The sequence below is a fragment of the Petaurus breviceps genome, unplaced genomic scaffold (genome assembly GCF_028583685.1).
Source record: "Petaurus breviceps papuanus isolate PSGF00001 unplaced genomic scaffold, PetGlider_PUasm1.0 90535, whole genome shotgun sequence".
Lineage (NCBI taxonomy): Eukaryota > Metazoa > Chordata > Mammalia > Diprotodontia > Petauridae > Petaurus > Petaurus breviceps.
Window position 1 is genome coordinate 2,039,747 of NW_027187270.1, and position 15,214 is coordinate 2,054,960.

General features: G+C 47.4%; 1 protein-coding gene across 1 annotated transcript; it reads left to right on the plus strand.

Moving 5' to 3' along the window:
• Positions 1 to 4,644: 4,644 nt before the first annotated feature.
• CNGA2 (cyclic nucleotide gated channel subunit alpha 2) lies at positions 4,645 to 13,907 on the plus strand. Its single transcript, XM_069063011.1, has 6 exons — positions 4,645 to 4,862; positions 6,168 to 6,260; positions 7,342 to 7,512; positions 9,659 to 9,766; positions 10,034 to 10,140; positions 11,329 to 13,907. The coding sequence occupies exons 1-6, from the start codon at positions 4,750 to 4,752 to the stop codon at positions 12,753 to 12,755; spliced, it is 2,019 nt and encodes a 672-aa protein (XP_068919112.1). The 5' UTR covers positions 4,645 to 4,749; the 3' UTR covers positions 12,756 to 13,907.
• Positions 13,908 to 15,214: the final 1,307 nt, after the last annotated feature.

Consider the following 15,214-nt stretch of genomic DNA (forward strand, 5'->3'; position numbering starts at 1 on the left):
TGTGCGCGCGCGCGTGTGTGCATGTGTGTTTGTGTTTGAGACAGACAGACAGATGAACAGAGACAGAGACAGAGAGACAAAAACAGACACAGAGAGAAACAGAGACCCGGAGACCTCCTTCCTCTTTGTCTCTGCTCTATTTTGGTCAGAGCTCTAAACCTCCCAAAGCTTCCATGGTTCAGTTTGTACAGTCTAGTCATAATTTGCTGTCTTCTCTGATTCCCCCATGCTTCCTTTCCTCATTTACCATTCCAAGCAGACATTTTTTGTTTGTTGTGCCCACAGAAGATTCTTCATATCCAAGCACTGCCCAGTTATGGGGTCCTCAATTGAAGTATTTCAGAGACACTTCCATTCTAGTGCTTCGGATATGATTAGTCAATTAGTGTGATTAGTTCAATTGAATATCTAATTTGCCTGGGTGTAACTGAACCTCCTGTACTCTGGGTTTTCTGTGGGATTCAGCACTCAGTGTTTTTTTTCCTCTTACCAAGTAGACCCCTCCAGGTCCACTCACAGACACCCCCTTACCATGCACATATAAATCAGTGTGGAGAAGCAACATGGGGTGGTTAAAAAAGACCAAAAAAGGCAGTTAGTAGTCTCAAAGTCATTTGCCCTGGGTTTAAAGTCCCAGTTTTGCACAGGGTGACCTCAATGACCTCTAGGGCTCTGTTCTGTTTCTGTAAACAGTGGGAGGGGGGAGGGCTCAACTTAATATCCCTAAGGTCCCTTAACCCTTTGGAATTCTGTGGTTCTAATAGTTCCTTAGGGAGTAAATTGTGAATTATTCAAAGCCATTTGAACTCCAGGCACCTTAGACCAGTGGTGAGGCCGCTAAATTACACATTAAGAGTCCCTGTGGGTCACATACTGACTTAGAAATCCATATTTTAACATTATCTATGTTCTATTGTATTTTTATTTGTCTGGTCAAACATTTCTTCGTAGAAGACCAGAAGTGAAGGATCCGAACCATGTCAGGGCCGGAAAGGGCCTCAGAGACCATCTAGTCTGAAGGTTCTTCACTTAGGGTTCATGACCTGGTTTAAATTTTTTTTTAAATTTTTAACATTTTAATATTGTTGGCTTCCTTTGTGATCTTATATGTTTGATTTTGCGCATTTAAAAACAACTCTGAGAAGAGATCCATAGGTTTGATCAGACTGGGAAAGTGAGGCCCAGAGAGGGGAAAAGACTCAGCCAAGGCCACACATCAAGTTAAGGACAGAGCTCCCACTAGAAGCTGTCTTCTAGCTGACAGGGCCTGGACCTCCAGGAAGTATAGAGAAGCAGGTCAGGGAAAAGAGAAGGCCCAGGATGAGACAGCAATTTTGTGAGTGAGCTGTAACATTCCTGGAATGTTTTGATCTTCCCAGTGTAGATTTGCATTTCTGTGAGTGAACTGTGCAGAGCTAATTCAACCTTGTCCTCAGTCCAGTAAGTGGTGCAAATCTGGAGATGGATATCTCTTCCCCCAGGGCACTGTCATCTCTGGCTCAGTGCTGCTGGTACATGACCATCAGGGATATTTGGTTTGCTTTGCTTTTGCTGGTCCCTGATTTTTTTCTCTTGAATTTCTTAATCCCTGCTCCTAATCCTCCCTCCTCCCAGCTTTCTGTTCTCTCACTATGCCAATTCTGTATTCAGGAGGAGGAGGAGGAGGCCTTTGTTGCCGGCCTCCATGAAATAGCCCGAATGCCACCTTCCTCAGGGGCCCTCCCCACCCACAGTGGCAAGGTTCTGGAATTGACTAGGCCGCAGAAGTAGTATCATCGGATCAGCCCTGGTGTAATGGTACTGGTAGCCCCTTGGGCTTCTGGAGTAAAGGACATCAGAAATGGCACTTGGTACCAGATTCCAGAAAGAATTCCATTCCCACATAGTAGCAAGGAAATCCATCCCACTAAGTGAATGCCTGAGCTTGGTCTCTCCCCAGATTTAGCTTTATTTCTTAATGCCTGAATGCCATACTTGAGAGGATGAGGAAGATTTCTCCCCCTGCTCCCCCCCTCCCAGTGCTGCTGTTCCCTCTAGCCTGATGCCTTACACAAAGACAACAAGGTATCCAAGCTTCACTTGGAAATTTCAGTATTCCAAAAGGGGTGCAGCAATATTTTCCCTGGTTAGTTCTGGACTTTGTCTTCCTCTATTTGTCTGTTCTCTGATCACCCCTATCCTCCACCTATTGCCTTTCCTGTCTTGCTTTTGGAAGGGAAGCTCCTCCCATCCCCACCCCTATCATATCAAAGCCCCAGTGAACCAGTGGCTCATGCTTTGTGGGATATCTTCCTCGTACCTAAAGGCTAACATTTGGCTCCTCTGATTTCTACAGATGCCCCACTCTGCCACAGAGAGGACAGAGTATAATGCCCATTTTCAGCATAGCCTAACCTTAAAAGTGCCGTTGTCACAGATTCATGGTCCAGCCCACATGATGACTGGGCATGTCTGGGCAGCCCAAGCAGTATGGTGTGGACTAGCAGGCTTGTCTTCCTTGATGGCAACCCCAGAGGTTAGGAGCATGTCTCAAACATCCCCAGTTCTTAAGAATGATTAGTCATGGTGTAATCAGCCATGGCTTAACCCTGAAACCTCGTCAGATGTCTTTATGTTTTTCCCCCCTTTGCCACTTCTCAGGGGCAATGAGTACAAAAGCTGACTCCCCGCAGTGTAAAATAGGACTTCTTTTTATTTGATCTAAAACCACATCTTTCCAGCAACAGGGAATGCCTGTTCATCTCCTATTGCTGGAGTATCTGACCAAGTCTGAGATAATTTGAGTTGCCCTTCATGATTCAATAGACTGTGATCATTTTCTTTTCTCTCTTCCCCTTCATCTCTTCAGCTTACTATTCCCATTATAACTCTCACAGAAGTGATCTCTACACACATCATAGGTAAATATGTTACTTCCTTGATCTCTTCTTGTCTCTTGCTCAGGTTTTGAAGTCTTCCTCATTTGGCAGCACTAATTCCCAGGCTTCTATGACTCTTTCTTCAGGTCACCCACACATGAGACGACCATGTAGTATGGAGGGAAGAGCACTGGTTTGGGAGTTTGGAGAGACAGCTTTGAGGTCTAGTCTGGCTGTAGCTTGATATATGACCTCAGGCAAGTGACTCCCTCTCTGGGGAGTTCAAGTTTTCTTCTCTGTATAATGAAAGATGGTGGGACTAGATTTGGAGGGAGAAGCTTCCCCTCCCTGCCTTTTCCTTTTTTTAAATTAAAAAATGTTAATTAAAGGGCACATTTTCTGTGGGTCAGTGATGCTCAATTAGGAAAAAGACATTTCCCATCCCTAGCCTACGTTATCTCTAAGGTCCCTCCGAGCTCTACATGTCTATATTTCAAATCTTGGCAAAGCATCATATGAGCTAATGTCGCTGGCTATCATATGGGGGTACAGGGAGGCTACAGAGGACAGGGGAGAGGTGGCATGGAGGGAATCATTTAGCATGGCTGCTGACTGAGCTTGGGATGTCTCCCCAGTGACCCAGGTTTCTGCTCCTAGGTCTCAAACCTGAAGAATAGCTATGGTTGAAAGGAAGGAGGGAGAATGAATAGAAAGCCTAGTGCTTTTGCTCAGAGCAGGAGTGAGACTTCTCCATTCCACAGGATCATCGGCTTCTGAGCTGGAAGAGATCTTACAGGTTATCTAGTCCAACTTCCTCATTTTACAGAGGGGGACATTGAGGCCCGGGGAGGTGAAGTGACTTGCCCAGGGTCACGTGGCTGTTAAGTAGCTGGATTGGCATTTGGACCTTGGTGTTCCTGGCTCCACATCTAGAGCTCTGTCCGCTTTGTCATGTTATGTTTTAAGGATCTTTTCTCTGAAAGGCCAGCTTTGTATATGTGGGGAGGGGGGCAGGGGAAAGGAAGGAAGATGGCCCTAGGGAGGGATCTGTCCCCAAGGGAAGGGCCCTGTTGAGGACATAACAAGTATAGTCTTTATCCCAAGCTAGCTGTACTGTGTTAATGCTTTAGGTGATATTAAAGTGGTTGAAAGGTGCTTGTGGAGGGGTTTAGGAGGGAATGAGGATGACTAGCCGACCCACTCAGGCTCAGGCCAATGGAATTGCCTGGCCTGGAGTGATCAGGAACATGAGTTTGGGTTTGTTTTCATTGCCTGGTTTCCATGACAAGAAGCCAAGCCCTCACCCCTCTGGGAGCCTTAGGAGGGACGGGGTTTGGGGACAAGTTACTCCTCCCTTGGGGTCCCTTATTACTATCCAGGTGTCACAGCCCCACTGAGAGCAGTGCGTAGTAGCTACCTTGGAGCTTGTGGCTTCAGCAGGGCTTGGGGAGCCTGTGGTCACCATGGCAACAGCTTCAGGAACCACAGCTAGCTGGAGAAGGACTGCCATAGTCTTTGTGCCAGGAAGGAGTCAGGTGTGGGGAGGGCAGGGAGTGTAGGGGGGTAAAGGGATGTCATGGAAGGGGCAAGTGGGGGATCAGAGGGTTCTCATTTCTTCCCTCGTGCCCCCCAGCTTCTGTGGCATTTCTATGAGTCATATGGCCCATGTTCCCATGGAAGGACCAAAGTGTTAGGAGTGATGGCGAGGAGCTCTAGGCAGGGGCTGCACAGCTCCCCAGTCCTGACACATATTGTTCTTCCCTGGGTTCCTTGGTCCTTAGTGTTTCTTTTGCTCGATGTTAATGCTAATGATGACTACTGATGATGTTCTTCTTTACTCTCTGCTGCTTCTTGGAGCAAGATCCTTGCCCCTGGGCTCCTTACATGGAGGATGTCAGAAAAAACGAATGGTGTAAAAAGCTCTCCAGCCAATAACCACAACCACCACCCACCCCCATCAGTCAAAGCCAACGGCAAGGATGAACCTGAACGCAGGACCAGCAGGTCAGCAACTGGATGGGCCTGCATGGCCACAGCAAGGGAGGTGTCTGGCTAGTAGCTATGAGGGCAAAGTGGCAGAGCAAGACACCTAGAAGGATTCCAGGGAGAAGGAAAGCCCATTCTCACCAGTTCCTTGGGAATCCTGGGTAAAGAATACTCTGAAGTCTGTGAGGATGGACAGAGACCACATTATCCAGGAGCCAGGCCCAGAGAGGCCTTGTTCTGTGGAAGCTTATTATCTCTCCTTTAGCTGGCTTTATTAAGAAGTAGGCTGATCCAGGCAAGTCCTGTCCACTTCTGGCCCAGAGGGTCCTAATAGAACATTGTGCTCCCTTGGTGAGGTCAGCTGGAGAAAATTCTGGAATAAATGGGATCAGGAAAGGAACTCTGGACCAGGGATAAGGCAAGGGTATGGCTCCCTTGGATACTACATCAGGAACTATCTAGGAAGGGGCTATAATTTGGGCCATGCTACATCTGGGACAAAGGAAAGGAGAGACCCTGCCAGTCTCTCGTGCTGGGATAAGGCACACGACCATGCAATATGGGTCCTCTCTTCATCTCAACTTGTTGTATGGTGAGATTTGGATGTAGGAGGGAAGTGGAGGGGCCAGGGTTCATGGGGAAGCATGACAAGCAGAAATCCTTTCTCCTCTTTTTTATAAGTTAATTAATTTATTTTTTGTTTCAACATCCACTTCCATAAGTTTTAAATTTTCTCTGCTTCCCCCACCTCTCCCTTCCCCAAGACAGCATGCAGTCTGATATAGGCTCTACATATACATTCCTATTAAACATATTTTCACATTAGTTATGTTGTGTAGAAGAATTAGAATGAATGGGAGGAACCATGAGAAAGACAAAAACAAAATAAAACAAACCAAAAAAAGAAAGAGTCTGCATTCAGACTCCATAGTTCTTTCTCTGGATGTGGATGGCATTCTCCATCATGTGTCTTTTGGAATTGTTTTGGGTCCTTGCATTGCTGAGAAGGGCTAAGTCTATCAAAATCAGTCCTCGAACACTGTGGCTGTTACTGTGTACAGCATTCTCCTGGTTCTGCTACTTCACTCAGCATCAGTTCATATAAGTCTTTGCAGGTTTTTCTGAAGTCTTTCTCCTCTTCTTGCCCTGAAACATCTGTGTCCCTGAGATGCTTTCTTCCTGGTGAAGATAGTCCTACCATGGTTGCTGGTGCTTTAAGTACAGGCCCCAGCAGGTGCTGCTGCTTCTGCTGCTGCTGGCAATTGAGTGTGACTCAGGAGACCACTCAGTGCTGCCGAGCTGAGCCCCCTTTTCCCTCTTCAGGCCACAGTCAGCAGCTGATGATGACACTTCCTCAGAGCTGCAGAGGCTGGCAGCGTTGGACAACCCCCAGCAGGGTAGACGGGGTTTCCGAAGGTATGGCTGAGCTCAGGGGGGCAACTTACTGTATAGAGAGAGGGCTAGGGCTTCTGTGCTCCAAGACCAGAGGACATCCAACTCATCTACTTGGTTTTATCTCTTGAGAAAGAGAAAAGGCATGAATTAGCATGGATGTGTGCCTCAGGGGGCTAAGGGAGGACAGAGCTGGTTGGACAGCTGAAAGGTCAGTGTTTTCCTGCCCGTGGTGGCCTTCCACTGAGTCTTTTGTCTACAATCTTCCCTTCTACAGGAACCCCTGCCCCTTCTCCCACCTGTTATGAGCATTTGGGCAAGTTGTAACTGTGCAAAGCCATGGGTTTTATGGGAAATAAAAAAACCAGAGCTGAGTCAACTTATAGACTCCAGTGCCTCAAAACATTGTGGGGAGGGAGAGGCAGTCAGATCAAAAGCTTGCTGCTCATCAAGCCACGATCCCACATCTTCTCTTTGCGAGATTAAGGGCCTGTGATTTTCTGCTGCCCTGTTGGATCTGCCTTTCCCCAAACCTATGGCAAGAGATACGTATGAGTATTTGTAGCTACAGTTTTTCAGATTTTCCCCAGTTTTCCTGGGTGTATTGAGTAGGCTTTTGCAGAGACTGCTTTCTCTGTGACCAAAGCCTAGTTAGTTCATAGGTCCCAGGCCCTTCCCTCTCCCCAAGTAGAAATGGAGGCTTATGTGAGTCTGGAGTTCAGCTACCATCTCATTGGGTTTGTGACTCCATGGCCCATGTATATCTCCCCACAGTAATGAAACCATGTGCCCCCCCCCCAAATGCATTTTGGTTTCCATAGAACTTTTACTGGGGCTGCTTAGGGGACAGGGTACATAAGTGTGAATCCCACCCACTTCACTGTTCTCCATTCCCCAAGGAAACAAAGGCCCTAGAGAATCCCTCTCCTGCCTAAGCATCATCTTAGCTCAGAGCCCAATTTGTTTAGGGCCTCATGGGTAATTTGATAGGAGACTCAAGATGTGAGGCTCAAGGGTATGTAGTTTGTCTTTTCCACAGAGGCCTTCACTCCCACCTGAGGATCTCCTGCCCACTTTGGTCACTGTCTCTCTTTTCCTCCTCCAGGGTTGTCCAGTTGGTCAGAGTCTTGAGAGACTGGGCCAACAAGAATTTCAGAGAGGAAGAACAAAGACCTGACTCATTCCTTGAGAGATTCCGTGGGCCTGAGCTCCAGACAGTAACCACTCAGCAGGGCGATGGCAAAGGTGACAAAGATGGCGACGGCAAAGGCAAAAAGTAAGGTCCCCTGTTGCATATTGATTACAGGTCTAACAACTAAGGGGATCAGGGGAGGCAGAAGTGAGAAGACAAAGAGCATTCCACAAGGGGTGACCTGTGCAAAAGCATGGAGGTGGGAGATAGGATATGCTGAATTTGGTGAACAGTTATTGATCCAGTTTGGAAGAGAGAGTGTATGAAGGGAAGCAATAAGAAATCAGTCTGAAGGTAAGCTGTAGCTAGACTAGGAAGGGTTTTAAAGGTTAAGCTGAGACATTTGTATTTTATCCCAGAGGCAACGGGGAGACAAGGAATATTCTTGGGGGAGGGTCAGTGTCAGACATGTGATTTTTAGGAAGATCATTTTCATAAATGTATGGAGACTGGATTTGAGAGGGGAGGGACTGGAAGAAAGGCTGTTGCCATAGTCCGGGTGAGAAGTGACATGGGTCTGAACTAGGGTGATAAGGAAAATAGGATGACTGAGTCATGCTGTTGAGGTAGAATTCATATGATTTGGTAACAATGTGGGGAAGTAGAGAGGATGAAGGATAAGGGAAGAGTTGAGGCATGCCTGGGTGACTAGAAGGATGGCGGTGTCAACATGGAGGGTTGGAGCAGGGGCAAGCTCATTGGATTGAATGATGCCTGTGGGACCTCCAGGAGCGGATGTGTAGCAGATGGTTGTTGATGGGCAATTGGAGCTTAGAAAAAACAGGACTGGATATGGATTAGTGTCCCAAAAGTCTTAGTGTGGTTTAAAGCTATTACAATCTGGTTCTAGTGACAAGAGGCTTCAGATCTGGGATTCTAGGGTTATGGAGAGGGCAGAGGGCCTCTTGGAGATGGCAGATTCAGATTCTGAGATAATGGAGGCTTGGAGCTCAGGATTCTGAAGGGAATCATCACTTTAGAGCCAGAGGGGATCTTCAAAGGTCACTGAATGAGTCGAGCCCCTCTCATCTTGCAGACTAAGCCCCAGAGACAGGAAGTCACTTGTCTTAGGTCACACTGATATTGAGCCAAGATTTGAACATAAGACCCCTGACTTCAAATTCAGCCCTCTCTCTGCCACACTATGGGGGTTCTTGTTCCTAGATCCCTTCAAGGTTTTCATTCAGTACTTTCATCCATTCAGCCCTAGGATGAAGGTGATGCAAGTAACCTGTGACTTTCTGTGTGTAGGGAACTTCTAGTGATGAAGTGCCCTTTGCCAATGCAGACTGGCATTTGCTCTGTAATTTCTAGTTTTGTGTGGTCTAGGACACTGAGAAATGAAGTGATTTGCTTAGAGTCACACATCCAGTATTAAAGGCAGGACTTGAACCCAGGCCTCTAGCCACTATGCCATATTGCCTTTTGGTGCAAACTCTATTCTCCCCATTTTACAGATTAAAAGAATAACAACCGAGGCTCAGAGAGGTCAAGTCACTGGACAAACTAGTGAGTTTGGGAGCCAGGTCTTCTGACCCTTTACGTGGCACTCCACTGTGGCTCTCGGCCTGTCATGGGCAGAAAGACTGTCCAGCGTTCACCTCCCCAGCAGGGTCCTGGGCCTCATCGAATGCTACATTGAACATCCCTGTCTCCAGAGGAACAGTTTTCATTTGGAGCTCCTGGGAAGGGAGAGGAGAATTGTAAAGGCCATTAAAACTAATTGGCTTGTCTGCAGCTCCATATTATACAATACATAGTAATCAGAGCACCAAGCAGAGAATTGGTCTCGAAGTGATTGCTTGATGAGGTGAAGAAAGCTGGAGGGGGTGCCATGGGCAGACACTCTCTGCAGCCCAGAGAGGTCATGTGGGCCCCTGTGCTGCGGAGCTGCCATCCTGGACTGGGGCATGTTGGGTTCTCAGCACAGCATGTGGTATATAGGGGGTACCTCCTCACTATTTGTTGGGAGCACGATTCTTCACAAGTTACACCCAGAGACCTCAGGGCCCAGAAGCTCCCTGGCCAGGGTTCCTGCATCTTGTCTCTTGGCGATCCCCACCCCTTTCTTTTATAGGTATAGAACCCAAGATTCCAGGAGATAGTGATGACAGGTCAGACCTTCCATTTCTGAGACCATTGGAGGCAAGCAAACAGACTGCATCTGGGGGTCATTTCCACTCTTGAATTAGCCCTTTCAGACCCCAAGCTTCTGTTTTTATCTCTTCAGGAAAAAATTTGAACTCTTTGTGCTTGATCCTGCTGGAGACTGGTATTACCGCTGGCTCTTCATTATTGCCATGCCTGTCCTCTATAACTGGTGCTTGCTGGTGGCAAGGTGAGCTTGACTTCTGCCCAGCCCCTCTCCCTCTTCCTCTCTGCTTTGTCCCCACCTCTGCAGGACACTATCACATAGCAAGAGAACCTACCAGCCACTAGCCAGATCCATGATGGCCTGGGCTTGGAGGGCCCCCCAGGTGGGCAGGATCTAGCTCCAGAGGTGGGGAGCTGGTTTAGTCTAAGGAGCCTGAGCTGCTCTCCTCAGCTAATGTTTCTGGGAACTTTGGGGTGGATTGGATTTCCTGATTGATAGCTTCCTTCCTAGGGCCTGCTTCAGTGACCTGCAAAGGGGATACTATCTGGTGTGGCTGGTACTTGACTATATCTCTGACGTCATCTACATTGCTGACCTTCTCATTAGGCTTCGGACAGGTGACGTGGAGCATGGGTGGGTTTGGGGTAGTGGGGGGGGGCTTCAGGCATTCGTGATTTCACAGATGCGGGCCCTCTGGCCACTGAGGCAGGTGAGCACCCCTCCACTGACAGATCATCTTAGTGAGTTTTAGTGGGAAAATAAATCAAAGTTAAAATGATCCCCTCATGACCAAGCCTCTGGGATCTTAGTTCAAATCTTGCCTTTGTTGCTTACTACCTGTGTGGCCATGGGCAAGTCCTCTTCTTTGGGCCTCAGTTTCCTCCTCTGTTCAATTTGATGGTCTCTCAAGTCCATTTCTGACATTCTAGGATCCTGTGGGGGATGAGTCTCTTTGCACTTAGGGTGATCCTTGAACACATTTTTAATCTCTCATTGGGTTGGTACTTGAACCCGTTCCAGCTGGGTAGGGCTACCAGAGATTGGGTTTCATTGGCATAGCCTTTGAGAGCTCAAGGTCACCTCCACACCAAGGTGAGGCATCATAGGGAGACTTCAGTGGAGGAAACAGCCCAATTTTAATACTGACCTAAGTGAGACGCAAGAGGGAAGATGAATTGAGTGCTGCTATAAAAAAATCAGAATGCATTTCAAGGCCAAATAGAGATGATTTTTTGATTCATTGGCTATTTTACTTTCTTCATATCTCTATTCCTGTCCATTTTCATGAAATCTGAGAGGTGACTGTAATTAGAATCTCCCAGAAAGAAACTTTCCCATTAGGAGACTCAGCATTGGAATTCTCATCTCTCCTTTGGATGACATTCCTTGGAAATACCCAAATGAGGTTGGCCTGTGGCATATTAAGATTTAGTTCTGTGTGTGCGTGTTGGGGGAGGGAGGAGTTGAAATGGGTCCTCAATATTCTAATCTAGCTCTGCAAAAGAGAATGCAATATGTTCTGAAGCCACGGGGCAGAGGCATGATTCCATCCAGCACTGCTGCTGAGCAGGGACTTCATTGACTTCGGGGGCCAAGCCCCCACTCCCAGGGTATCGAGGCCATGGCCTTCACTGACTGAGCATTAGCAGGGAGCTATTTCTCTTCTCTGTGCCAGATTGAGGGTTTCAGAGCCTGCAGACTGAGGGATTTGAATGGGATGAGATAGGGCTTCATTAGCATCCAACTTGTTTTTAGGCCCAGTGGAAAAGGGGCAGAGATAATTTCTTGGTTTGCATCTCCATTAGGTTTCCTAGAACAAGGGCTGCTTGTCAAGGACCCTAAAAAACTCCGGGACAACTATATCCACACCCTGCAGTTTAAGCTGGATGTGGCCTCCATCATCCCCACTGATGTGGTGTACTTTGCAGTAGGGATTCATAACCCCGAGTTGCGCTTCAACCGCCTCCTTCACTTTGCTCGCATGTTTGAGTTCTTTGATCGCACGGAGACTAGGACAAGCTACCCCAACATCTTTAGGATCAGCAACCTTGTACTGTATATCCTGGTCATTATCCACTGGAATGCCTGCATTTACTATGCCATCTCCAAATCCATTGGGTTTGGGGTGGACACGTGGGTATACCCCAATATCACAGATCCAGAGTATGGCTACCTGGCTAGGGAGTACATCTATTGCCTCTATTGGTCCACACTCACTCTCACTACCATTGGAGAGACACCTCCCCCAGTGAAGGATGAGGAGTATCTCTTTGTCATCTTTGACTTCCTGATCGGTGTCCTCATCTTTGCCACGATTGTGGGAAACGTGGGCTCCATGATCTCCAACATGAATGCCACTCGAGCTGAGTTCCAGGCCAAGATCGATGCCATCAAGCACTACATGCAGTTCCGCAAGGTCAGTAAGGAAATGGAAGCCAAAGTCATTAGGTGGTTTGACTACCTCTGGACCAACAAGAAGACCGTGGATGAGCGGGAAGTCCTTAAGAACTTGCCAGCCAAACTCAGGGCTGAGATTGCCATCAATGTCCACCTGTCAACCCTAAAAAAAGTGCGGATCTTTCAGGACTGTGAGGCTGGACTGTTGGTGGAGCTGGTACTGAAACTGCGCCCTCAGGTCTTTAGCCCTGGAGATTATATCTGCCGGAAAGGGGACATTGGCAAGGAGATGTACATCATTAAGGAAGGGAAGCTGGCTGTGGTTGCAGATGATGGCGTTACCCAGTATGCCCTGCTCTCAGCAGGGAGTTGCTTTGGAGAGATCAGCATCCTCAACATCAAGGGGAGCAAGATGGGCAACAGACGCACAGCCAACATCCGCAGCCTGGGCTACTCGGACCTCTTCTGCTTGTCCAAGGATGACCTCATGGAGGCCGTGACAGAGTACCCAGATGCCAAGAAAGTCCTGGAGGAGCGCGGGCGGGAAATCCTCATGAAGGAAGGGCTACTGGACGAGAATGAGGTGGCGGCCAGCATGGAGGTGGATGTCCAGGAGAAGCTGGAGCAGCTGGAGACCAATATGGAGACCCTGTACACCCGGTTTGGCCGCCTTCTTGGTGAATATACCGGTGCGCAGCAGAAGCTGAAACAACGAATCACAGTCCTTGAAACCAAGATGAAGCAGGCCAGTGGGGACGACTACTTGTCTGATGGTCTAGATACCCCTGAACCAGGGCCAGAGCCCCAGGAGGAGACGGCTGCCGAGAAGCCTTGAGCTCCAGGGCATTGGATTCTCTAGTCATGGGCCCATTTTGACAATAGGTTAAGGTGGTCCTCTGCCTTGTGAGAAGGGACCAGACTGGTCATCTGACCTTGCATTAAGGCCTCAGCCCCAGGCCCTAGAAAAGCCACTTGGAACCTGAAGATGCAGCATAGTATTAGTTGAAAGAGTTCTGGAGGTGAAGTCACCAGAGAGACCTGGATTTGAATCCTGTCTCAAATGCTTTTTTTTTTGCTGTGCAATCCCAGGCAAATCACTTAATCTCTCTGAGCCTCTTGTTTCCTCATCTGTAAAGTGGGAATGATAACAGTAGTACTACTCACCTCACAGGGTTGTGGTGAGGAAAGCACTTTGTATAACCTTAAAGCACGATAGCAATGACAGTTATTATTATTGTATTTTATAGAGTTGATGAATGGTAGAGTTGGAAGGGAGATTAGAGCCTAACCTTGTTATTTTACAAAAGAGGAAACTGAAGCCCAGGTAGAAGGCACTTCCTCACAGTTAAATAGTGCTGGATGTGGGACTGGAACCTAGATCTCCTAACTTGTGGTTGAGGTCTCTTTTGTATCATGGTTTCTCTCTCTTCTTGGAATCTTTATTTTAGCTCTTGTGTTCTCCGACCCCCAGAGCCAGGAGGCCCCTTTACTAGGTGGACAAAACTCCCTAGGTCCTACCACTGCAGTGTCTGGTTTTGGGACTTTCTTTCCTTTCTACAGATGGGAACCTTATCTGTTGGCATGCTTGGAATTGTCGATTCTGTCAAAGCCCCTGGAAGAGAAAAAAGAGAAGGCTCTATACTTTTATTGGCTCTGAAATGGGGACCAAAGCCAGGGAACAAGAGGTTCCAAGGAATACCCAACAACAGTCGGATTCCAACAACTGCAACCCCCCCAATACCCCTCTCCTTGCTCCATTCCCTCCACACACACACACACACACACACACACACACAGGTGGCTAATCTTGCCTCCAGTCCTATAGGGAGAAGAGATTGTGAAGGGGCCTTTCATGAGAAATTCCCCTGGCCAGATGACTTATCAAAGCATAACGAAGGGAGTGATTCCCAGATAAAGTGAGGTGAACTAGGGAATTTCTCATGTAGAATACGGTACTAAAATCTTTGGGGAGGTACAATGGAAACAATGACTGTACAAGTTAATGTCTCTATTAGAGCAGCTGACAACTTAATAAATGTGTCAAAACAAAAATGACAAAAGCACATAAAATAGCTACCCCAGGAACTACCAAAGTCCCACATAGAGTGATGGCAGCTGGTGGGGGTTAATCTCAGAAGCTTTCTTGGGAGGCCAACCTTTGGGGAATAGCTGTAAAACAGGGGAGGTCTATGACTCAGTGGGACCTCTGAAGAGAAGTCCAATGATCTGTCCAATGTCTTAGGGATGGGAAGGAGCAGGTACCAAAGGAGGGGAGAGCCTGACCTGGGGTGAGAGTGGTGATTTTGACTTTTTGGAAGGGATTGGTGATAGACATGATGGAGGGCCTAGAAATCCATGCTTCAGAATCTTATATTGGATCATTAGGAAGCCAAGTACCCCCACACGATTAGGTGTGACAGGTGTTAGGTACTATATTACAGGGATCTGGGCTCCTATGTGGTGGCTGGATCAGAAGAGAGGGAGGCATGGAGGCAATAATCCAGTAGTGACATAGTTAGGGCCTAGCCCATCAGAGTGGTTGTGGGAAAAGAGAGGAAGGGATGGATAGCAGAAGTACTTTGGGCAAAGATTCTATAAAGGAGTAGATGTGGGGTGTTCCCCAAAGAGGAGAGGGAGAAGAGCCAAAGATGATATGGAGGTTATAGCCTGGAGAGACTGGAAGCTTCCTCAAGTTCAAGTGGAGAACTCACTGGACTGTGATGGGAGCTGTCCAGCACTCTTAAAGCTGTCCAGCTGGGCCCAGTGTTTTCTCTCATTTGTGTATTCATGTGTCTTCAAGGTGTTAGGAAGAGGTGAGTTGGATTCCTGACTTAGATTCTTCCTAGCTGTGTGACCCTGGGGAAGTCACTGCACCTAAGCCTCAGTTTCCTCATCTGTAAAATGGAGATAACACTAACACCTACCTCACAGGGTTGTTGTGAGGATCAAATGAGTCAAGTCATATAAAGAGCTTTGCAAACTTTAAAGCCCTCCATGAATGTCAATGATGATGATGATGAATCCAAGATAGTGTCTTTGCTTAAATAACCTTAATGGCAAATTCAAAGAAATCTCTCAGACCATAAAAATATTCTCAGCCAAATCAGTGACCTCTAATATTATTATACAGTAAATGTGCCTTGGTATAGATAGCCAAACTACATGACGATTCTTCTCCAGCTTCTGTCTGATTTTGTTTAAGTCCTAATTGTCTCAAAGAACCAAGGATTTGGAGTCAGAATCTGACAAATTCTCAGTCTCCTAATTACCCCCCATGTGACTTTGGGGAATCTA

What these genes read in the sequence shown, in the direction of transcription:
- CNGA2 (XM_069063011.1), top strand. Translation starts at nt 4,750, where the DNA reads ATGTCAGAAAAAACGAATGGTGTAAAAAGCTCTCCAGCCAATAACCAC. An exon ending in GGCGACGGCAAAGGCAAAAA is followed by an intron (nt 7,513 to 9,658) that starts GTAAGGTCCCCT and finishes TTATCTCTTCAG; the next exon opens with GAAAAAATTTGAACTCTTTG. An exon ending in TGGTGCTTGCTGGTGGCAAG is followed by an intron (nt 9,767 to 10,033) that starts GTGAGCTTGACT and finishes CTTCCTTCCTAG; the next exon opens with GGCCTGCTTCAGTGACCTGC.